Source organism: Thalassophryne amazonica, chromosome 3 (genome assembly GCF_902500255.1).
Source record: "Thalassophryne amazonica chromosome 3, fThaAma1.1, whole genome shotgun sequence".
NCBI classification, from domain to species: Eukaryota; Metazoa; Chordata; class Actinopteri; order Batrachoidiformes; family Batrachoididae; genus Thalassophryne; species Thalassophryne amazonica.
In genome coordinates this window covers 121,637,167-121,663,139 of record NC_047105.1, presented here as the reverse complement: position 1 = coordinate 121,663,139, position 25,973 = coordinate 121,637,167, and the positions used below count along the sequence as shown (strand labels likewise).

Below are 25,973 nucleotides of genomic sequence, written 5' to 3'. Positions count from 1 at the left end.
CCATCCAAATTGGAAGTCCCAAAAACCAGTTTTATTTGTTATTATCTATCGTCCACCTGGTCGTTACTGTGAGTTTCTCTGTGAATTTTCAGACCTTTTGTCTGACTTAGTGCTTAGCTCAGATAAGATAATTATAGTGGGCGATTTTAACATCCACACAGATGCTGAGAATGACAGCCTCAACACTGCATTTAATCTATTATTAGACTCTATTGGCTTTGCTCAAAAAGTAAATGAGTCCACCCACCACTTTAATCATATCTTAGATCTTGTTCTGACTTATGGTATGGAAATAGAAGACTTAACAGTATTCCCTGAAAACTCCCTTCTGTCTGATCATTTTTTAATAACATTTACATTTACTCTGATGGACTACCCAGCAGTAGGGAATAAGTTTCATTACACTAGAAGTCTTTCAGAAAGCGCTGTAACTAGGTTTAAGGATATGATTCCTTCTTTATGTTCTCTAATGCCATATAACAACACAGTGCAGAGTAGCTACCTAAACTCTGTAAGGGAGATAGAGTATCTCGTCAATAGTTTTACATCCTCATTGAAGACAGCTTTGGATGCTGTAGCTCCTCTGAAAAAGAGAGCTTTAAATCAGAAGTGTCTGACTCCATGGTATAACTCTCAAACTCGTAGCTTAAAGCAGATAACCCGTAAGTTGGAGAGGAAATGGCGTCTCACTAATTTAGAAGATCTTCACTTAGCCTGGAAAAAGAGTCTGTTGCTCTATAAAAAAGCCCTCCGTAAAGCTAGGACATCTTTCTACTCATCACTAATTGAAGAAAATAAGAACAACCCCAGGTTTCTTTTCAGCACTGTAGCCAGGCTGACAAAGAGTCAGAGCTCTATTGAGCTGAGTATTCCATTAACTTTAACTAGTAATGAGTTCATGACTTTCTTTGCTAACAAAATTTTAACTATTAGAGAAAAAATTACTCATAACCATCCCAAAGACGTATCGTTATCTTTGGCTGCTTTCAGTGATGCCGGTATTTGGTTAGACTCTTTCTCTCCGATTGTTCTGTCTGAGTTATTTTCATTAGTTACTTCATCCAAACCATCAACATGTTTATTAGACCCCATTCCTACCAGGCTGCTCAAGGAAGCCCTACCATTATTTAATGCTTCGATCTTAAATATGATCAATCTATCTTTGTTAGTTGGCTATGTACCACAGGCTTTTAAGGTGGCAGTAATTAAACCATTACTTAAAAAGCCATCACTTGACCCAGCTATCTTAGCTAATTATAGGCCAATCTCCAACCTTCCTTTTCTCTCAAAAATTCTTGAAAGGGTAGTTGTAAAACAGCTAACTGATCATCTGCAGAGGAATGGTCTATTTGAAGAGTTTCAGTCAGGTTTTAGAATTCATCATAGTACAGAAACAGCATTAGTGAAGGTTACAAATGATCTTCTTATGGCCTCGGACAGTGGACTCATCTCTGTGCTTGTTCTGTTAGACCTCAGTGCTGCTTTTGATACTGTTGACCATAAAATGTTATTACAGAGATTAGAGCATGCCATAGGTATTAAAGGCACTGCGCTGCGGTGGTTTGAATCATATTTGTCTAATAGATTACAATTTGTTCATGTAAATGGGGAATCTTCTTCACAGACTAAAGTTAATTATGGAGTTCCACAAGGTTCTGTGCTAGGACCAATTTTATTCACTTTATATATGCTTCCCTTAGGCAGTATTATTAGACGGTATTGCTTAAATTTTCATTGTTACGCAGATGATACCCAGCTTTATCTATCCATGAAGCCAGACGACACACACCAATTAGCTAAACTGCAGGATTGTCTTACAGACATAAAGACATGGATGACCTCTAATTTCCTGCTTTTAAACTCAGATAAAACTGAAGTTATTGTACTTGGCCCCACAAATCTTAGAAACATGGTGTCTAACCAGATCCTTACTCTGGATGGCATTACCCTGACCTCTAGTAATACTGTGAGAAATCTTGGAGTCATTTTTGATCAGGATATGTCATTCAAAGCGCATATTAAACAAATATGTAGGACTGCTTTTTTGCATTTACGCAATATCTCTAAAATCAGAAAGGTCTTGTCTCAGAGTGATGCTGAAAAACTAATTCATGCATTTATTTCCTCTAGGCTGGACTATTGTAATTCATTATTATCAGGTTGTCCTAAAAGTTCCCTAAAAAGCCTTCAGTTAATTCAAAATGCTGCAGCTAGAGTGCTGACGGGGACTAGAAGGAGAGAGCATATCTCACCCATATTGGCCTCTCTTCATTGGCTTCCTGTTAATTCTAGAATAGAATTTAAAATTCTTCTTCTTACTTATAAGGTTTTGAATAATCAGGTCCCATCTTATCTTAGGGACCTCGTAGTACTATATCACCCCAATAGAGCGCTTCGCTCTCAAACTGCAGGCTTACTTGTAGTTCCTAGGGTTTGTAAGAATAGAATGGGAGGCAGAGCCTTCAGCTTTCAGGCTCCTCTCCTGTGGAACCAGCTCCCAATTCAGATCAGGGAGACAGACACCCTCTCTACTTTTAAGATTAGGCTTAAAACTTTCCTTTTTGCTAAAGCTTATAGTTAGGGCTGGATCAGGTGACCCTGAACCATCCCTTAGTTATGCTGCTATAGACGTAGACTGCTGGGGGGTTCCCATGATGCACTGTTTCTTTCTCTTTTTGCTCTGTATGCACCACTCTGCATTTAATCATTAGTGATCGATCTCTGCTCCCCTCCACAGCATGTCTTTTTCCTGGTTCTCTCCCTCAGCCCCAACCAGTCCCAGCAGAAGACTGCCCCTCCCTGAGCCTGGTTCTGCTGGAGGTTTCTTCCTGTTAAAAGGGAGTTTTTCCTTCCCACTGTAGCCAAGTGCTTGCTCACAGGGGGTCGTTTTGACCGTTGGGGTTTTACATCATTATTGTATGGCCTTGCCTTACAATATAAAGCGCCTTGGGGCAACTGTTTGTTGTGATTTGGCGCTATATAAAAAAAAAATTGATTGATTGATTGACTTCATTGCCAAAACTGGTGCAACTTTAACTTTGGCCTGTTGGATGGAATGTTCTGTCCTCAGACCACTTAATGTTGCAAACTGGATTTGACCTGACTACTTGTGCATTCATGATGCATGCCCAAAAAGGTCATCATTTGCGTACACTCTAAATGGATAAAACCAAGGTCTTCATATCTCTGTCTGGGACAGCACTGCAATGAAATGTTTTGTTCTTTGCTTATCACACTGACACACACACTCTCATCACAAAGTTTTGATATAGCACACACCACTTGCATATAACAACCCAATCATGGTCACCCTCTTACAATGTCAAACGCAACACTTTTCAACCAATTACATAGCTCCACTGATCCACACGGCAGGGCAAGGCACACCCACATGGAGGTGGACCAAATGCAGGCTAAAAAGTAGGCTAACCTTAATGTCGAGGCCCTTGTCCTCAATGGTGCATGTGACGTTTTGTTTTGAGACCCCAAGAGGTGAATTTTTTTACCTCTTGTTTTTGTCTCCATAATGTTCCATGTGCATATCTAACACAAGTCGATGATGAAAATGAGACAAAGGTTTGTTTTTGGCCTCTCATAGCTGCTGTGGTCTTAACAATGAAATGCACTTCTTTGCGATGAACATGAGAGATGTTAACCCCCAAAACATGAATCTGCTGCAAATCGTGAATTATCGGCAAACCATGACTGAAAATTCACACAAGCTGTGAATAGCCGTGAACGCTTAATAATTTTGCTGCAAACCCTGAATAAAATATCCCACAAAATATAAGTTGCAAAATGTGAATGTCATTCATGACATATATTTTCTTTCAGTTCAAGTAGTTTACAGATTTCGGTGTATGGATCAATTACTTCAGGAAATCTTGATTGCACACCCTATCTCTGCAAAAATATTTTCTGGGGGGTGGGGGGGGTGACTACACCCACTGAGGTGGAGAGGTGAGCCCTGAGCGGGCTCTCGCTTCTGGTGTCAATTGCCCGGCCCAGCTGGGCGTGACCCACACCTGTCAAACGGTAACGAAGGTGTCCTATGGCAAACTCAGGGAGGACAGAAACCTTCCATGGAGCAGAAAAGCAAAAGCTCGCTTGATCCTGATTTTCAGAACGAATAAAGACCATGAAAGCGGGGCCTCAGGATCCTTCTGACTTTCTGGGTTTTAAGCAGAAGGTGCCAGAAAAGTTACCACAGGGATAACTGGCTTGTGGGGGCCAAGCATTCATTAGCGATGTCACTTTTTGATCCTTAATGTCGACTCTTCCTATCATCATTAAGCAGATTTCACCAAGCGTTGGATTGTTCACCCATTAATAGGGAATGTAAAAGTGTCTAATGCGCGTGCGAGTCAAGGAGTGGCGCGAAGCCCCATGGTGCAATGAAAGTGAGAGGTGCGCAGTCATAATCCCACAGACAGTAGATACACACCATTGGTTGCTCAGCCAAGCACATATACTAAATTGTGAAGAAATTTACATTTTACAAGATGTGCATTCATGTTTCAGGAGATTTTTTTTCAGTATTCACGTTTTGCAATTCATGGTTTGTGGATAAGTCATGATTTGCAGCTGATTCACATTTTCACAGGAAATGTTGTCCTCAGTAAAAGTGGACATTATTGCATTTACTTGTATATCCAATCCTTATTGACGTGTTTCAAAGCTTTGATAGTTCATTTCATACTGAATGGTGCTTTGTATGTTGCATTTCTTTCAGTTGCATAGGTGATTTCCTTGTGTTGAATTTGAAAATGTTTTTTCTGTCCATATGTGTCATCCCTGTGATAAAATGGTGGCCTGTGCACGATGTACCACACCTCTTGCCCAGTGACCATTGGCATTGGCCCCAGCCCCTAAGAGACCCTTAATTTGAATAAGTAGGTTTAGAGAAAGGATGGATGGATGGATGGATGGATGGATGGATGGATGGATGGATGGATGGATGGATGGATGGATGGATGGATGGATGGATGGATGGATGGATGGATGGATGGATGGATGGATGGATGGATCGATCGATCTTGGGGCCTGTGTCAGTCTACAGCATGATTATTCAATTAAAATTCAAAGATGTCCACTGAATGAAAATTTTTGTCAAGTAAAGGTCTGGAACATCTTAATGTCTAGTATGTGTTATGATTCAGTGCCATATATTTTTTATCTAACCTAGTTGTGACCTCGTCTGTATGCAGTCAGTAAGTGATTGCCTAATAAAGTACAGTTCAATAGTATTTCAACAATGCTCATTTTTAATGTTCACACTGAACTGGAGGGTAGTCTATTAATAAAATGATAATAAAATGAATGTTATTTTCTACTTTTATGTAAATTAAGGTTTGCATTTAAAACTAAAACTAAAAGTGTCTTAAAGTGCTTAGATCTAGAAATAAAAAAAGGTTAAATTTGGCAGTGAATGACTGTCAGAATTCTGGTGAATCGATCATATTACGTTCTTAAATCATGTATTTTTGTACCCTGTTCAGATTTGACAATGGTGCTCTGAATAAATAATTTAATTGGTTGAGCAGCATCACGTGGGATGAGTCACAATGCAGATATGCAACGCACAGGATAGCATCTAGGTCTGGATCACAGACCATTTAATAGTGATGGCAGAGCTACAGTATACATACAACAAAAAAGCATAAAATTGCACTGAAACTACTCCTGTGCTTTGAAGGTTATATGCTCACAAGGTCACATTCTCTCTATTCTCATGTTTTCTGATGTGTCTGTGATTAAAGAGAGATCACTTTCTGTCTTATTTCTGAAATACTGAGTTTGACAGGTTGACCACAGTGGTTAGAAAACCCTTTAGCACCAGTAATGCATCCTGAATGCTGTGTTCGCTTGCTTGTTTCTTTTGGCTTCTGTGTGAACAACTGGCTTATTTCTAATAATATACCACAAAGCCTCATTCTGAGATGAAATACCAATTACAAAAGCCTTTCTTCCTTCCTTTTGTCTGTAACAGGCCCTCACAGATTAGCTAGCATTTCCCAACTATGACTGGTACCACCAACAGTGCTGTGCCTCAGAGGATAATCCAACTTCAGAGGGAAATCAAGGTTACTGAGGGATAAGAAGGTCTAGATAATGCAAAGCAGCTGAATTCACTGAAATTTTGCTTTTCAGTTGTCTGTGTCTTAAGTGGATTTTGATGACAAAGATAAGACATAGAAAAATGCTTCACACTTTGGTTCCCAATCAGCAATAGTATGCTTGCAAAGTCACCTTTTGTCCGTTGCGACAGTACTGTGATGCAAAATTTTGTAGAATGGAGCTTGTATTACTTGTGGCACTCTTGTTAAGATTCTGTCTGGTGTTGCAGTAAAGGAAAAAATAAGTCCATCAGGAAAACTAATAGTTCAAGGGTGTGTTTTAAGTTAGGCAAAGGGCTAAAGTTAATGTTAAGTTTCGAAAAAATGAGGTATGTCAATGGCCTTGGTGTCTACATCAAGGGCTCCACTCCTTTGATATATTCTTATGCCCACATTCACCAATTAAAATAATATTCACTTCCCTGCAGCCAGTGGCAAGGCAAGTGCAGCCACCCATTCCTCTGTGACCCCCGACAAACTTCCCCATATGCTTATGTGGCACCGTAACATTTGGGATGCCGTGGTCTTGACTAATAATGGCAATTTAACGTTTTGGGGATGAGTGTAGATTCTGTCAAAAATGTGTTTTGTTGTTTGAAGCTACATGTTATGTTCTTCAACAGCACCACCACTCCATAAATTCCCCTTGACTGTGTGATTTATCAAAAGTCTTAACATCATTTTATCTCTTAGAGTAGTATGCCTAAAATATTTGCCAATACCTTTAACACGGTAAATAACGTTTTGCACTGCTGAAGAGCAGTGATGCTTCTTTGTGCCTAACTCCCAAGGTAAATGTTTTCTGTAGTTTTCTTTGGATAAGTCAGGGGAAGGATATTTCCAGGTCACTGAATACAGTGGTGTTCAGAATAATAGTAGTGCTATGTGACTAAAAAAGATTAATCCAGGTTTTGAGTATATTTCATATTGTTACATGGGAAACAAGGTACCAGTAGATTCTCACAAATCCAACAAGACCAAGCATTCATGATATGCACATTCTTAAGGCTTTTTCTTGCGTGAAAAAAACTTTGCTGTTCTACTCTATCAAAAACTAGAACATAGGAATCTCACATTTTTCATTTTATTCAGTGATACTATGATATATGGTTTTCTATGGTATTGATATTTGATCAAATCTTCCAAAATTGAACCACTTTATCTAATACACAAAACTTCCATCAAGTTTTACTTCATATTGGCTCCAAAATGTTTGAGTTAAACAGTTATGATCCAGAGTTTGACTTTTCATGGTCAAACATCATGTAAATAAAAATAACACACCATTGGAAAGGTAATATGCCATTTCATATAAATATTGATTGTTTGAGTGCAATGTTAAGAAAATTTGTATTTGTTGAAGGATGGAACATACCATTTCATCTTTCAACAAATGCAAATATTCTTTCCATTGCATGAATGGAAAACAGTCATTATTTGTTTGATATGACACCTAAGTAGATCTACACCATTTGATGTTTTACTTAAAATTAGACAGGTCTTTCTTCAGGGAGTATAGGACATGGTTGGCAGTGGTACCCAGTAGTTCACTCCATTTGGCAGGCAGCTTGGTCTACACACTGCTGAGCAGAGCAAGAACCTGAAGAGTTTTGAGTGGTGTAGAGTTGGGCGATCAATGTATAGATATGGGTTCGGTTTCCAGTCATGCTGCTTGTGTCCTTTGACAAGTTATCTGTATCAGTCCAGTCCACCCGGCTGTAAAAAGGCACCAGCCTTGGCTGTGGAGGAAACCTGTGATGAGGTGGTGTTGAATCATTAATCTCTGTAGTTCACATTGTGGAATCTCAGGATAAGCATTATAACAAATGGGCTTCTGGTCCAACATTGGACTTACTTCTCAGCGCTTGGCCAAAATTTGGACCTTCGCCTGTGACCTTGCCTTTTGAGTGATTTTCCTCAAAATCAGATAACTTTGTCCTTGACTGACCTGCAGTCATTCTACAAAGTTCGGTACAAATTATATTACAGTGGACCTGAAGTGATTTAATGTCTGCTGAGACAACAGGAGTCATCACCAACTACTGTAAGATGCTGTGTATGAAAGAAATAAAAAAGCAGTAAGGTGAGGCTGTTATTCATCTGTCTGAGAGAAGCAGCTGGATGTGTTTTTTAACCCACTGGAGTAAGACTGTCTGTATCACTGTCTGTTCCTGTGTGTGATGCACATAGAAGTGAAAGCTGAAGGCAAAGAAGTGCTGATGAACAGCTGCGTGAGGAAGAAAGACATATGTTTGACCCAAACCCAGCATTCAAAAGTTATTTAAAAGCCTTTGCATTTTTCCTGCACTAACAGAGAAGGGATTAATCCACAATTCCACAGTGTTATCCACAGAATACGTACACATGACTCTTTAGATTAAAGCATCGTCTGACATTTTAGCATTCAATCATGACATTCTTAAAGCAATCCTCTTAGCAAAGGTTATTTTTATGATTACATAATGCATGATCTGATTACATAATTGTGTTGCAAATAACATATATTCCGGTAGTAGAGTATCTACAGGGCACCACAGTGCTCGTGACCACACTTATTACTCTAAATAAAGCTGTTTCTGCAGTTGACAGTAGCAGTTACTTTAAATATATCCCTCTATTCACAGTAGATTTGTATACTAGGAATCATACGAGTATATTACAGTTAAAGCATCATTGCCTGTTATTACATTGTCATGAATTCATTAATGGATTGCAGGCGTCTGGAGCCTATAAAGGTGTGAAGAATGCCAAGTGTTCTTGCTGGACACCATGTAAACACACAAGAAAAACCCAGATCTTAGGCAAGACCTTTATTTGCTGACTTTTCCACAGCTTTTAATAAGCTGCAGCCTCATATTCTGAGAGAGAGATTTCAATTGCCTCCTCCTTTAATTGCCCAGACCAGCTGCTCATGCTGATTTTAAGCTTCTCACTGAAAGGAGGCAGTGGGTCTTTGTGAATGGATAATTGTCCAACAGAACTGTGTCAAACACAGGTTCATCTCAGAGCTGTGGGTTGCAATCCCTCCTATTTATCACATCCACTGACAGCTGCAGGACGTCTCAGGAGAAAAGGTTTCTTCTGAAGTTCTCTAATGACACTGTCCTCTTATCTTTACCGCAAGGTTCAGGGTCTGATCACATTTCTGCATTATGCAAGTTTCTTAAAAGGTGAGATCATACTTATCTTAATCATATTGTGTCAAATACAAAACAAACATGAGCAATCAGAGATTTTTGATGTCCGCCTGTCTGGATCTGGATCACCTCCAAAATTCAGTGGAGTCTTCCAGGAGCCCAATATCTATCTGTGGTGCAAATTTGTAGTAGTTTCAACGTAACCCTTTAAAGGCTATATAAAGTGAAATCTTGATCCAGAATCCAGGTCTGGATCACCTCTAAAATTTAATGGAGTCTTCCATGCCCTAATTTCTATCTGTGATGAAAATTTGGTGACAATCCGTGAAGTAGTTTTGAAGTAATCCTTCAAAGCCTATATAAAGTGAAATCTTGATCCCGAATCTGGATCTAGAGCCGGGTCACCAACAAAATAGATTGGAGTCTTCTGTGGCCTAATATATATATGTGTGGTAAAAATTTGGTGAGAATCTGTGAAGTAGTTTTGACGTAATCCTTCAAAACCTATATCAAGTGAAACTTGATATAGAATCCAGATCTGAATCTGGATGACCTTCAAAGTTCAATGGAGTCTTTCATTACTTAATATGTAACTGTGTTGAAAATTTTGTCAAAATCTGTGCCGTAGTTTTGACATAATCCTGCTAAAAGTAATCCTTCAAACCCTATATAAGGGCCCCTTCACACATAGTGCAAAGTTTGGATGAAGTGGACACTTAGTGTGCATGACGCAGGAATCGTGTGCAAACTGTGTAATGTTGTCCCTGCCTTCAACGCCTTGTACACCTGTTGCTACAACTATTTGCGCACACAAGCGCCTGAAAGACAAAGTGTGTGCTGTGCGAACCCATTGCACCCTCTCACGGCAGGTGACGGCCAAATTCTAGGTGACACACAAACATCTAACACCACTCGTTTGGCACTTAGACAAATTTCTCTGCGAGTACAAAAGTGATTGTCTGCAGTCTGTTATCGTGCCAAGAGTGTGACTGGCCACACATTTTCTAAGTCCCACACGAGTGTGGTTTTGGTGTGTGCGCTAGGAACTGACAGGTGTGTCCTCCCACTGAAGCGGTTGTGGAAATCTGTGGATGTGGACAGTCCAGCTGGACACCACGTTCTGTGTTTGGACGGACATGGCCAAACAACTGCCCACTGTGATGTGCGTGTGTCTGTTTGCTGTTATCAAGTGGACATAAATAAAAACATATATCACTGTGGCGGCGTGCTGCAGCAAGCGAGCGCACATGGCTCGCACATGGACAGGCCACTCCCAGTGGTGTCGCCCTGCACTGTGACATGAACTGGAGCTGTTCCAAAGGTGATCTTTTATTTCTATTTATGTTGTGATGGGCTGGTGAACCAGTTTCCCCGTCATTCCTCCTACAGAGGCACATGGGGTTCACATCCCATTCAGCTGTGTTGTGGTGTGCCGTGCTGAGCCTGTGACACGCACTGACTCGTCATGGGTCTGAAATATAAGGTTTATTTTGGGTATAAGGGTATCAGATATGTGTGCTGCACTGTGGCTCTGCGACACACTGACCCGCAGTGACACACTGTGCTTTTGGTTTGATTGTGCAATGTTCATATCTGGTTCACAAGATGAATGCATGCCATATTTCGTCTGCTCTCCCTGAAAGGGATCCAGTGGACGTGCACATATGGCTCAACCATGTGTCAATTGGGACATGCTGGCAGGATTTAACATGCTTGACCATGGCAATTTACCCTTGTACGCAATCAGACTGTTTCAACACCTGTTTTGACACCATCAGAACATTTAGAACACAGTGTGACTGCGATCAGACTGCACTTTGACTGCCGTACGAGCTTTCTTCACCTCAAATGCACCTCATCTCGGTTGTCGTCCTGCGTCTTTGTTTGTCTGTGTGATTATTGTTTTTCTGTGCTGATGGGGTTTTTTTTCCTCATTGCTGCTGTGTAACTCAGCGGCTATGAGGGCTTTTTTCTCTTTCTTCCCTCGTGTGTGCTTTTTTTATATGTGTTTATGTACCGGGCCGGCCTATGTGTGTTGTGTGTTATGTGTGTGTCGTTTGTTATGGGTCGGTCTTGGTTTGCTCAGCCCTGCTGTTGACCAAGGCAGGGATGTACATCTGGAGCTGGTCCCCGGGCGCCTAATGGCGACTTCTGCTCCTAATTGGCAATTAGGATGGGTTAAATGCAGTAGACACATTTCATTCTGCAGGGAACATGTTCTTTTGTGCATATGACAATAAAATTCTTTTGAATCCTTTGAATCCTTGAATCCTTTGAACAGTGGAAAGGATATGCGCTAGATTGGGCCTGGCTGCGCAAATTTGCCCTACTGTTTGGTGTGCACTCAGATAGCTGTCTGATGTGTTCAACTGCACTACGACTTTGGCTGAATGGTGGTTGAATTTTCATTTGGTCGCCATTTGGGCACATTTGACATCTAGTGTTATGGGGAGTCCGACATTCAGAGCAGTTACAATCTTACTGTGTCCACCTGTTTGACTGCTCTGCAAATGCTTTCAGATGTTACTGAATGCACCTTGACACTTGCCGAGTGTGGTTTGCATTGTCATTCATCACCATTTGTGCTAGGTGTGATGTAAATATATCCCTCTATAAAGTATTCACAGCGCTTCACTTCTTCCACATTTTGTTATGCTACAGCAATGTGCAAAGATGGATGAAATTCATTTTTTTCAGTCAAATTTCTACACACAATTCCCCATAATGACAATCTGATTTTTTTTTTTTTTTTTTACAAATGTATTAAAATTAAAAAAAAAAATACTAAAGAATCACATGTACACACGTATTAAAAGTCTTTGCCATGAAGCTCAAAACTGAGCTCAGATACATCCTGTTTCCACTCATTTCTACAGCTTAACTGGAGTCCACCTGGGGTAAATTCTGTTGATTGTTTGGTCATGATTTGAAAAGGCACACATCTGCTTACATATAAAGTCCCACAGTTGACAGTGGAGGTCAGAGCACAAACCAAGCATGAAGTCAAAGGAATTTTCTGTAGACCTCCTTGACAAAATTGTCTTGAGGCACAAATCTGGGGAAGGATACAGAAAAGTTTTCTGCTGCTCTGAAAGTCCCAGTGTGCACAGTGGCCTCCATCATCTGTAAATGGAAGACGTTTGGATCCACCAGGACTCTTCCTAGAGCTGGCCAGCCATCTAAACTGAACGATTGGGGAAAAGGGCCTTAGTCAGGGAAGTGACAAAGAACCGATGGTCACCCGAATGCGAAAGCTGCTGATGGTTTTGGGCTCATAGTCAGACCTGTTCACTTCTCCATGAAGATCTTGCAAACAGATGGTCCGGTTGTTAGCTGGTAAGCTTTCAATCTGTGTCTTTTTTGTTCTGATGCTCTTTATATATTTATTTAGATATTTTGGTTTTTCTAATCGTGTTTTTAACTCTCTGGTTTGTAACGAATTGGGATACGCGTTTCGGACCGACTGTCATGGTAACCGGTCGGATATGGGAAAATATCGGACCGGAAATCAGCCAATCAGAGTGCGCGTAGCATCGCACCCATATAACAATGTAATTTACTGTATAAATTGTTATTCCTGGATAGTACTTGCCTTCTGTGTTTTTTGGTAATTACTTTAGCATACTTAGCACAATTATTCTGTAACTATCCCTTTGCTGCTGTAACATTGCAAATTTCCCCATCGTGGGACTAATAAAGGATTATCATATCTTATCATACACTTTATTATATTTAGAACATCTCAGTACACAATGTGATGGTGCAATTTCATTTAATTGTTTTATGAAAATAAACTTGTGGTTTTTTAGTTATGGCTGCTGACACAATCGTGGAATAATTAAAGCTACGTGAGTTTCCAACCACAGGGCAGGACAAACTGACTTTGATCCCCATCATTCAGCACTCTGTGAAATGGCTGTTTGATGCCTGGCCGGTGCCTTTTTGAAGAGACCAGATGTAAGCTTTCAGCTGCAGTTTGATCTCCCATTTCAATGCCACATGTTACACACCTTACCAGTGTGAGTGTGCTTGTGCGACATGGAGTATGTATCTCCATTATATTTGCAGCATCCAGTGTCATACTGAATGTGTTTGTTCAGCATGTGTGCCTGTTCTGTGTTGGGGTGGGACAATGACTGCTTTCACAGATGTGCATCTCAGAAGTCAAGATGGTCAATAAGCATGAAAACAAAAGCACCTAAGGTCCTGGTTTCCACAACTCTACCGAACACCAAATCCATTCAAACATTGAACATTGTTGGAGCCAGAACACATCCATGATGAACACCAGTTTTCACTGAGAAAAATTCAATCTCTACCTCCCCTCTGTACAGTGCTCACAGTATGTGTGTATACTCAGGATATGATGTTTAGCAATGATCCCACAACTTTTTAGAATGTCCCAGAGAGCAGTTTGTTCAAACAAATAGAATGTTCTGTCAATAGCAGCAAAGGCCGCAAAGAACCATTGCTGGTATTTGTGCTTGTATTTTATGAGTACTTGCAGGGCAAAAATGTGATTGGTTTGTTTCTTGGGTGTAAAATCAGACTGTTCTGGTTGTTGAGCAGCAAATAGCTGGAACTGAATCCTATTAAGCATGGTCCTTGCCACCTTCCTTGGCACAGGCAGCAGTGTAATAGTCCTATAGTTGATACAATCCATGTGATCACCCTTTCCTTTCCACATTTGGACAATGCGTCCTTTCTTTCATTCTGCAGTGATGATAACCAGATTGAAAGAAAGATTCTTTGTAGTGACGGAAACAGCATCTCTACCTTCCTGGAGGAGCTCAGCTCCGATGCTGCACACTCCTGGAACTTTACAGTGCGTGAGGTAATCAATGCGTAGACGCTTGTAGCGCTGCTTCAGCAGAGCAGAAAAAAAAAAGAAAAAGAAAAAAAGCTTCTGTTACATTTTGCTTCTGGAAACACGAGTCTGATGTGTGGTTTTTGAACGTACAATGTGAGCAGTCAGATCGCATCAGAGCATCGGGCCGTACAGTGTGAGACCATGAATCGTGCGCTCTGAACTTTTAAACCCTGCGGTTTTGTCGCACAGTTTGAGCTGGAGCCAAGTACAATGATTGAAAATATCGTCAGTGAAGTCTGTAAGTAGCTGGAAGAGGTGGTACTGTACTACAAATGTTGCATCAACAGGCATGTAGCCTGTTATGCCCGGCCCTATTTACCATTTCCCTCTTCGCTCTGTCTTCTTGAAAAAATATCTGTGAGCTTTGCACACTTGGCAGCATCTTCCTCCAAAGCTTTCTTTCTTACTCTAGCTTTTTCAGCTCCACCTGGCTTTTTTTCTGTCCATCTTTTCACTCACGGGTAGCGCAAGTCCCATCTGAGCGCACAGGGCTTGGTTGGACTGAACTAACTATAATGAATGCATAGCGGTGTTAAAGGTGTAATGGTATGTCCCTACCTTAGGCTTTGGAAAAGATAATAACATTGCAAAAGAAGCAGTCTTAAGTTATTTTCGTGATTATAAAACATTTATAACACTTAATGTCTTCTCTTTAAGATACAGCAGCCCACGTGTCTTGCTGTGTAGCCTAACAGTTAGTGGTGGTCATATACAATCCCTGGCAAAAAATGTTTGCTGAATGATGTTCATTCAGTTGTTTAATTTTGTAGAAAAAAGCAGATCACAGACATGACACAAAACTAAAGTCATTACAAATGGCAACTTTCTGGCTTTAAGAAACACTATAAGAAATCAGGAAAAAAAATTTTGTGGTAGTCAGTAACGGTTACTTTTTTAGACCAAGCAGAGGGAGTTTTCATTGTTTAAAATAGAAAGCAAATTACAATATTTGTCTTGCCCTGTTTGTTTTGTTTGTTTGTTGTCCGATCTGTGATGAAAAACCATGATCTGATCCAAGCTGTGTTTTGTGATTATTATACCTCTACAGAAGATAATATCACTATAGCTACTCTCACAGAGAAGGCAACAGAAGGCTCAATAATGCAACTGCCAGCATGTTTGGTAGCATTTAACATAATGTGTCATCTGTTGCTTCCTGGATTTTATCATGGTTATGGAGTTTTGTCAATAATAATCTCGTACTTTCCAGCCTGTCACACAGATATGGCTAAAACACTCACTGCATCCTTGCAAGTGCCATCAGCCATGTGAGATTGTGTGACACTTTTGTAGTGCAGCAGATAAGAGAATATTTAGAGCGGAATCCTGCAAATGGTGATAAAAGCATCAAATTCGGCAGAAATACTCCCAGACAATCCTCTTTAAAAAAAAACACGATTGGCCACTTGAATTTTCAGTTGGCGTTCAGGTAGAGGTCAATTGAAGAATTACACAGGAGTCAAAATTAAAAGATGCTCCAATCATATTGAAACCTATGCCACATTACTTGCCTGATCATAAAGATTCCAAAAAGGTATGGTTTGGACGGTCTGTAACTGAATTCTATGGAGTTATGGGATAAAAACAGCAAGAATGGTGACAAAGGTCAGTGTCGGTTTGTACAGGGGTCAAAAGTTAAAGTTGCTCTAATTTTGGTAAAAAGTGATGCAAATTACTAGTTGAGTTAGCACGGTTTTAAAAAGGAATAGTTTGGACCATGTATCATCCTTACTTATCACGTTATGGGGTAACATATGTCACATGTCATAGAATCCAATAGACGTAGACCTTGTTTGACCTTTACTTTGGAGACCAAGCATTCAACACTGTCAAAACTATTCCATTTATTAATCCTATTATCTCAACCAATAATTTGCATCACTTTTTACCAAAATTGGAGCAACTTTAAATTTTGACCCCTCTACAAAATGAAACTGACCTTTGTCACCATGCTTGCTGTTTTTATCCCATAACTCCATAGAATTCAGTCACAGATAGTCCAAACTATACCTTTTTGGAATCTTTATGATCAGACAAATAATGTGGAACATTTTTCAATATGATTGGAGCATCTTTTAATTTTCACCTCTGTGTAATTCTTCAATTGACCCCTACCTGACCACCAATTGAAAAGTCAAGTGGCCAATTGTTTTTTTCAAAAGAGGAGTGTCTAAGGAGTATATCTGCCGAATTTGATGCTTTTATCACCATTTGCATGATTGTTTCAGTTATCTGCTGCACTATGTGGCAGATTAGTGGAGAAATGAGTGGTACACATGCCTCGAAACATCACGCACATGCCTTATTTGTGGGAGGGGCTTATGACTAAAGAAAGCATTTCTTCTCAAAAATGAATGCTGAGCAGGACAGTTGTATGTTTGGAATTTACCACTGATGGTGTCAGACATTCACACAGTGACTGACTGTGGTTTTTTTCCTCCGTCAGGTCTGGCTCCAGACCGGCTGAGTCCACGTTCTCACGATGTCAGTCCGATGAGTCCTGATCGAGCAACACCGGAAGCTCAGTCTCCATCCCACCTCCACTACCACAGCAAAGCCCAGCACAGACGTTTCTCCATGGAGGTAACTCTGCAGTGTCAAAGGCTCCTGTACAGGGACAGATAGGCAAATTAGCTCCTTTGATTTCTGGTCATGTCTTTAAAAAAATATTTAAACTCAAGTGCAGTAACAATCTATTTTCCATTTCCACCTCTGCAGCTCAAAGAGATGAGTCACCTCTGAAGGTTTTCACGCTCCCTGCAGCAGCATCAGACTTATTTTGTTGGAAGTGTCAGATAGTTCACAACTCTACCTTTTCAGAAATAGTCTCAATGGATTAAGTGTGAATCACTCTGAGGTTTTGTCAGACTCCACACAGCTTAAACCAGTCGATCAAATCAAGCTTTGCCAGAACGAAATGAGCACTTAAGAGAAACTTTGAACCTTCTACACAGAAATGTCACAACAACGCCACAACACCACCAAGGCCAGGCTCCAGACTGCAACTAAGAAATCCAAACTTATGTCAGTCATTTCTGTAGAAAGACACCTATTATATTTCCATTAACACAGCAGAGTTCCAGATGAATTACTCAATCCCAGTTATTTCAGGCAAATTGATCATCTTTAAAAAGAGAAGGTGCATTTTAGCTAAGCATTACATGTGCAAGAAATCACTGACATACATGTGAAAGTGTTTAAATTATTAGTTCATAAATTTACTGCAGCATGCCCATAGGCAAACACAATAATCATCTCCGTCGTTACCAGCTATACAACACTGTCTGGTCGTGTCTTAAAAACTGTGTTACTGTTCACACAATATGTCTAAATGTAATAGTAGTAGTAGTAGCTGCAATACTGCGAGCAAAGCTCCACGCAGTGGCGCAAAGCTCACTCTACCAGTAATGTCACAAAACAATGAAGGCACAAACTGGAAGGGGCACAAAACAATCCGGAAATGGCACAACAAATTTGCCCATAGGGGAAAAAGCCAGAAATCGGACAACATTGTCGTAAAAAGCCGTAAAAAGCCACAAACTGATGGTAGACAAAGCCACAAACCAGAGAACATTGTCGTAAAAAGCCTTAAAAAGCCACAAACTGATGGTAGACAAAGCCACAAACCGGACAACATTGTCGTAAAAAGCCTTAAAAAGCCACAAACTGATGGTAGACAAAGCCACAAACCGGACAACATTGTCATAAAAAGCCTTAAAAAGCCACAAACTGATGGTAGACAAAGCCACAAACCGGACAACATTGTCGTAAAAAGCCTTAAAAAGCCACAAACTGATGGTAGACAAAGCCACAAACCGGACAACATTGTTGTAAAAAGCCATAAAAAGCCACAAACTGATGGTAGACAAAGCCACAAACCGGACAACATTGTCGTAAAAAGCCTTAAAAAGCCACAAACCGGACAACATTGTCGTAAAAAGACATAAAAAGCCACAAACTGATGGTAGACAAAGCCACAAACCGGACAACATTGTCATAAAAAGCCATAAAAAGCCACAAACTGATGGTAGACAAAGCCACAAACCGGACAACATTGTCGTAAAAAGCCTTAAAAAGCCACAAACTGATGGTAGACAAAGCCACAAACCGGACAACATTGTCGTAAAAAGCCTTAAAAAGCCACAAACTGATGGTAGACAAAGCCACAAACCGGACAACATTGTCGTAAAAAGCCTTAAAAAGCCACAAACCGGACAACATTGTCGTAAAAAGACATAAAAAGCCACAAACTGATGGTAGACAAGGCCACAAACCGGACAACATTGTCGTAAAAAGCCATAAAAAGCCACAAACTGATGGTAGACAAAGCCACAAACCGGACAACATTGTCGTAAAAAGCCATAAAAAGCCACAAACTGATGGTAGACAAAGCCACAAACCGGACAACATTGTCGTAAAAAGCCATAAAAAGCCACAAACTAATGGTAGACAAAGCCACAAACCGGACAACATTGTCGTAAAAAGCCATAAAAAGCCACAAACTGATGGTAGACAAAGCCACAAACCGGACAACATTGTCGTAAAAAGCCATAAAAAGCCACAAACTGATGGTAGACAAAGCCACAAACCGGACAACATTGTCGTAAAAAGCCATAAAAAGCCACAAACTGATGGTAGACAAAGCCACAAACCGGACAACATTGTCGTAAAAAGCCATAAAAAGCCACAAACTGATGGTAGACAAAGCCACAAACCGGACAACATTGTCGTAAAAAGCCAAAAAAAGCCACAAACTGATGGTAGACAAAGCCACAAACCGGACAACATTGTCGTAAAAAGCCATAAAAAGCCACAAACTGATGGTAGACAAAGCCACAAACCGGACAACATTGTCGTAAAAAGCCATAAAAAGCCACAAACTGATGGTAGAGAAAGCCACAAACCGGACAACATTGTCGTAAAAAGCCTTAAAACGCCACAAACTGATGGTAGACAAAGCCACAAACCGGACAACATTGTCGTAAAAAGCCTTAAAAAGCCAAAAACTGATGGTAGACAAAGCCACAAACCGGACAACATTGTCGTAAAGAGCCACAAACTGATGGTAGACAAAGCCACAAACCGGACAACATTGTCGTAAAAAGCCTTAAAAAGCCACAAACTGATGGTAGACAAAGCCACAAACCGGACAACATTGTCGTAAAGAGCCACAAACTGATGGTAGACAAAGCCACAAACTGGACAACATTGTCGTAAAAAGCCTTAAAAAGCCACAAACTGATGGTAGACAAAGCCACAAACCGGACAACATTGTCGTAAAAAGCCATAAAAAGCCACAAACTGATGGTAGACAAAGCCACAAACCGGACAACATTGTCGTAAAAAGCCATAAAAAGCCACAAACTGATGGTAGACAAAGCCACAAACCGGACAACATTGTCGTAAAAAGCCACAAACTGATGGTAGACAAAGCCACAAACCGGACAACATTGTCGTAAAAAGCCATAAAAAGCCACAAACTGATGGTAGACAAAGCCACAAACCGGACAACATTGTCGTAAAAAGCCATAAAAAGCCACAAACTGATGGTAGAGAAAGCCACAAACCGGACAACATTGTCGTAAAAAGCCTTAAAAAGCCACAAACTGATGGTAGACAAAGCCACAAACCGGACAACATTGTCGTAAAAAGCCTTAAAAAGCCAAAAACTGATGGTAGACAAAGCCACAAACCGGACAACATTGCCGTAAAGAGCCACAAACTGATGGTAGACAAAGCCACAAATGGACAACATTGTCGTAAAAAGCCTTAAAAAGCCACAAACTGATGGTAGACAAAGCCACAAACCGGACAACATTGTCGTAAAGAGCCACAAACTGATGGTAGACAAAGCCACAAACCGGACAACATTGTCGTAAAAAGCCTTAAAAAGCCACAAACTGATGGTAGACAAAGCCACAAACCGGACAACATTGTCGTAAAAAGCCATAAAAAGCCACAAACTGATGGTAGACAAAGCCACAAACCGGACAACATTGTCGTAAAAAGCCATAAAAAGCCACAAACTGATGGTAGACAAAGCCACAAACCGGACAACATTGTCGTAAAAAGCCATAAAAAGCCACAAACTGATGGTAGACAAAGCCACAAACCGGACAACATTGTCGTAAAAAGCCATAAAAAGCCACAAACTGATGGTAGACAAAGCCACAAACCGGACAACATTGTCGTAAAAAGCCATAAAAAGCCACAAACTGATGGTAGACAAAGCCACAAACCGGACAACATTGTCGTAAAGAGCCACAAACTGATGGTAGACAAAGCCACAAACCGGACAACATTGTCGTAAAGAGCCACAAACTGATGGTAGACAAAGCCACAAACCGGACAACATTGTCGTAAAAAGCCTTAAAAAGCCACAAACTGATGGTAGACAAAGCCACAAACTGGACAACATTGTCGTAAAGAGTCACAAACTGATGGTAGACAAAGCCACAAACCGGACAACATTGTCGTAAAAAGCCTTAAAAAGCCACAAACTGATGGTAGACAAAGCCACAAACCGGACAACATTGTCGTAAAGAGCCACAAACTGATGGTAGACAAAGCCACAAACCGGACAACATTGTCGTAAAAAGCCTTAAAAAGCCACAAACTGATGGTAGACAAAGCCACAAACCGGACAACATTGTCGTAAAAAGCCTTAAAAAGCCACAAACTGATGGTAGACAAAGCCACAAACCGGACAACATTGTCGTAAAAAGCCATAAAAAGCCACAAACTGATGGTAGACAAAGCCACAAACCGGACAACATTGTCGTAAAAAGCCATAAAAAGCCACAAACTGATGGTAGACAAAGCCACAAACCGGACAACATTGTCATAAAAAGCCACAAACTGATGGTAGACAAAGCCACAAACCGGACAACATTGTCGTAAAAAGCCTTAAAAAGCCACAAACTGATGGTAGACAAAGCCACAAACTGGACAACATTGTCGTAAAAAGCCTTAAAAAGCCACAAACTGATGGTAGACAAAGCCACAAACCGGACAACATTGTCGTAAAAAGCCTTAAAAAGCCACAAACTAATGGTAGACAAAGCCACAAACCGGACAACATTGTCGTAAAGAGCCACAAACTGATGGTAGACAAAGCCACAAACCGATGGTAGGTTCTGCAACAATTATTAAATTTTAAATTATTGTTTGATGATATATACACAGATAGTGAAGAGCCTTGCTCATTAATGTCAGCGACATCGAACATATAATGTGTGAAATACCAAGTATTCCAATATTTTCAGAGGGCACTGTATCCTAATCTTAGGATGAGTGCAAAATGAGTGTGGTATTATTACTGTTTTGTTTAAGAACGTTTAATTTGCACTGTTGCTGCAGTTTGTGTGAAATTATAGTCATATCGTATATTATACTAATATGACAATATGATAATTTGGCCATATTGTACAGGCCTACTGTCAACTAGCTGAAAAATTTGAATATTAATTTACATCTACATAAAAAAGTGGCAGGGAGTTAAAAGTGGTGTAATTAGAGGGGTCTTGGGGGGGGGGGGGGGGGCGGTGGAGCTCCCCCAGAAGCTGAAAGGCAAAAACAAAGAAATGTTTAAAAAGGCAGGGAGTCCGGGGGAGCTGAAAGGTTTTAGCCATGCTCATACTCCCCTGAAGCATTTGCTCCAAAAAAGGACCTAAATGACATGGTGAGATGCTGAAGAGCTTTGCTCGTTCATGTCTGCGACAGATACATATTATTAATAATAATAATAATAATAATAATAAAATGATATGTTAAGAATCTGTAAATCAAACGCAGATGTGGATGACCTTTATTGAACACTGAACTGTGGTCACACCATCATTGTGTCAATTTTCAAGTCAATGAGATTTAAATTACATTTAGTACACAGAGAGACACATAGAAGGGATATTACACTCATTATGGAAAGGCATTTCAGCAGTGTGAAGAGAAAGTTCTTTCAGCTTCTCCCTTGGGAAGGCCACAGCAGATCCAGTATGGATCTGCATGTTAATTTGCCCTTTTTGACAGAACTGGTACACCAACAATGGGCAGAGGTGGTCTTGAACTGGAAACATTTTGCTGTGGAAATAGGTGTAGTAACTGCTTGGCCCGTTACAGTGATGTGATTACTGACCCTTAGTTGGAGTAAGCACATTTGAAAAATGGATGAATGATGGATGGATGGACATTCTGAAAGTTACAAACATTAATTGGCTTTTGAAAAAAATAGCAGAGCTTCCTTGCTCAATTCATTATTCACAGACTAGCACCTCCCTACTTAGTTGACCTAATTAAACCTTACGTACTGGCCCGAGCTTTGCATTCTCAGGGTGTAGGTCTACTTTGTGCCCCTAGCGTGAATAAAAATTCTTTGGGTCACAGAGCTTTCTCTTATCGTGCACCTGCTTTGTGGAATGATCTCCCTGCGTCAATAACAGTCAGATTCTGTTGAGACTTTCAAGTCCAAACTTAAGAACCACTTATTTTCCCTTTCGTATGGTTAGCATACTGGCATAGTATGGTACTTAGGGAATAACCCTGTATTGTCTGATGATTTGCGGATGTTCATGCTGGAATTTCTGGTCACAAATTGAGTTTTACGTAAAATGGATATTTGCGAACATAATCCAGCTTGAACATCCACAAATCATCAGACACAACAGGGCTATTCCCATTCTAATCCAATTCCATATATATATATATATATATATGAAGTTGAAATGGATGCCTGCAACATGTTTCAAAAAAGCTGGGACAGTGGTATGTTTACTACTGTGTTACATCACCTTTCCTTGTAACAACACTCAATAAGTGTTTGGGAACTGAGGACACTAATTTTTGAAGCTTTGTAGGTGAAATTCTTTCCTATTCTTGCTTGATGTACAACTTCAGTTGTACAGCAATCCGGGATCTCTGTTGTCGGATTTTGTGCTTCATAATGCGCCACACATTTTCAATGGCCGACAGGTCTGGACTGCAGGCAGACCAGTCTAGAACCCGCACTCTTTTACTACGAAACCACACTGTTGTAACACATGCAGAATGCGGCTGAAATAAGCAGGGACGTCCCTGAAAAAGACTTTGCTTGGATGGCAGCATGTGTTGCTCCAAAACCTTGATGTACCTTTCAGCATTGATGGTGCCATCACAGATGTGTAAGTTGCCCATGTCATGGGCACTAACACACCCCCATACCATCACAGATGCTGGCCTTTGAACTTTGCACTGGTAACAATCTGGATGGTCTTTTTCCTTTTTTGTCCGGAGGACACGACGTCCATGATTTCCAAAAACAATTTGAAATGTGGACTCATCAGACCACAGCACACTTTTCCACTTTATGTCTGTCAATTTTAAATGAGCTCGGGCCCAGAGAAGGTGGTGGTGTTTCTGGATGTTGTTTCATATATGGCTTTCACTTTGCATGATGGAGTTTTAACTTGCACTTGTAGATGTAGCGACACACTTTGTTAACTGACAATGGTTTTCTGAAGTGTTCCTGAGCCCAAGCGGTAAGATCCTTTACACAATGATGACGGTTTTTAATGCAGTGCCACCTGAGGGATCGAAGGTCACGGGCATTCATTGTTGGTTTTTGGCCTTGCCGCTTACGTGTATAAAGCTCTCCAGATTCTCTGAATCTTCTGAGTATATTCTGGACTGTAGATGATGGAATCCCTAAATTCCTGACAATTGGGTCTAATTTCCATTCAGACATGATTCGGGCTCATTTGGCCTCTAGTGTGAAGCGGGGTATAACCAGTGGTGGGCACAGTTCCACAAATTGCCTAACCACTAATGACCAAAGCTAACATTTTCATTCATGGATTAGTTTTTCAAATAACTTTGAAAACCATCAGCGGACCAATTATCTTCTGATGAATTTAGTTCCGATCATTTTTAGAGTGCCAACTTATTTTTGCAGGCATCTATATATATATATAAAGGGCTACTTCTGTCTGTCTGTCTATCTGTGTAATATGTAGCACTAAAAACTATATATATTCTGAATCCTCATGGGGGAACAAACTGGTACTTTTTTTTTTTAAAGTTTAACTGAAAATTACCCACAAAATAGCCATTTATGTAAGACCATACAGTGTTGTACCATGTGCAATAAACTCCCAAACTATAATATGTAGCCCTAAAAACTATATATATTCTGAATCCTCATGACAAGGAGAACAAACTGGTACTATTTCTTTAAAAGTTGAACTGAAAATGACCCCAAAATAGCCCTTTATGTAAGACCATACCGTGTTGTACCATGTGCTTTTAATGCTACCACTTCTGTCTGTCTTTCTGCCTGTCCGGGATAAACTCCCAATAATATGTATCCCTAAAAACTATATATATTCTGAATCCTCATGACATGGGGAACAAACTGGTACCATTTTTTTAAAGTTGAACTGAAAATTACCCCCAAAATAGCCGGCTGTGGGTATGACCAGGCAGATTCAAATTTCCAGCCCTGTATATGTGTTGGCCATCTCCGTTTATTTAATCCCTTTCTACAGCACACTCAGCACAGCACAGCACAGCCACAGCACACTCAGCAAAACAACAACATGCTTAGGCTGAGGCTGTGGGTATAACCAGGCAGATTCAAATTTCCAGCCCTGTATATGTGTTGGCCATCTCTGTTTATTTAGTCCCATTCTTCAGCTACTTTATGTTCAACTGTTAAGCACCTGACTGTCCTGTACAACCCAGATTGCCTTCCTATCTGAATACATTTGTTTTATGTTTGTAAAATTGCAATGTAAAAACAGTGAAATACACCAATACCTCAGTTTTGATTCATTGATATTTACATTTACCGTTACCTACCTTTTGTGTGTAATTTTGTTATAAATTTGATTCAAAACAAAGTCTGCATGAAGGACTTCAAATGTGTTTGTCTTTTAACCAAGTATTTCCATTTAGTTTGGGGAGTCCACCCTTATAGTTCTGCTGGACAAACTTTAGCCCATTAACTATTATATTTATAAGACATCAGCATAACAGAAACAAATGTTGGCAAATGTTTTGATTAAAATGACTGGCATTTGGCTTATGTCTAAAACAGGTTAACCCGGGCAGCGCCGGGTACCCCAGCTAGTATTGAATAAAGCTTAACAGTTAAAAAACATTTGTGAAGTCTGAAAGCAAAGATTTTAGTACCTGCCTGTTACGTGTTTTGTAGCAGAAAGACAGCTATGAGTGGTACAGTTTTATCCTCTGCACGCAGAGAAGAGCTGACTACCTGAGAAAAAGGAAGAGAGAGAGAGGGAAAAAAGATCATTTCTCTTTACACCATACTGACTTGCTGGCATATCACACAGGTCATGCACAGACATTTTTGACTTATGGTTAAAATTTTCACGCTCCATCCGTCCCTCACTAGTGATCAAGACCCTGAGATACTTAAACTCCTCCACTTGAGGCAAGGACACTCCACCGACCTGAAGAGGGCAAAGCACCTTTTTCCGGTCAAGAACCATGGCCTCGGATTTGGAGGTGCGCTAGACGGATCGGTGCAGCATCTGCAGTGATGCGGTCGCTGTATTGGACCGTCATGGTGAAGAGAGAGCTGAGTAGGGGGGCAAAGCTCTTGATTTACCGATCGATCTACGTTCCAATCCTCACCTATGGTCATGAGATTTAGCTCATGACCGAAAGAACGAGATTGGGAGTACAAGCAGCCGAGATGAGTTTCCTCTGCAGGGTGGCTGGGCGCTCCCTTTGAGATAGGGTGAGGAGCTCAGTCACTCGGGAGGAGCTCGGAGTCGAGCCGCTGCTCCTCCACGTCGAAAGGAGTCAGTTGAGGTGGCTCGGGCATCTTTTCCGGATGCCCCCTGGACGCCTCGC

General features: G+C 40.5%; 1 protein-coding gene across 2 annotated transcripts in view; it reads left to right on the top strand.

Annotated features, from left to right (window-relative positions):
* cdk18 (cyclin dependent kinase 18) overlaps nt 1-25,973 on the top strand; it is a 170,890-nt gene that overhangs the window by 66,583 nt on the left and 78,334 nt on the right. For both annotated transcript variants that reach the window (XM_034167396.1, XM_034167398.1), the window contains one exon: nt 16,570-16,706. In XM_034167396.1, the coding sequence (XP_034023287.1) occupies nt 16,570-16,706 (137 nt within the window). The remainder of the gene's footprint in view (nt 1-16,569; nt 16,707-25,973) is intronic.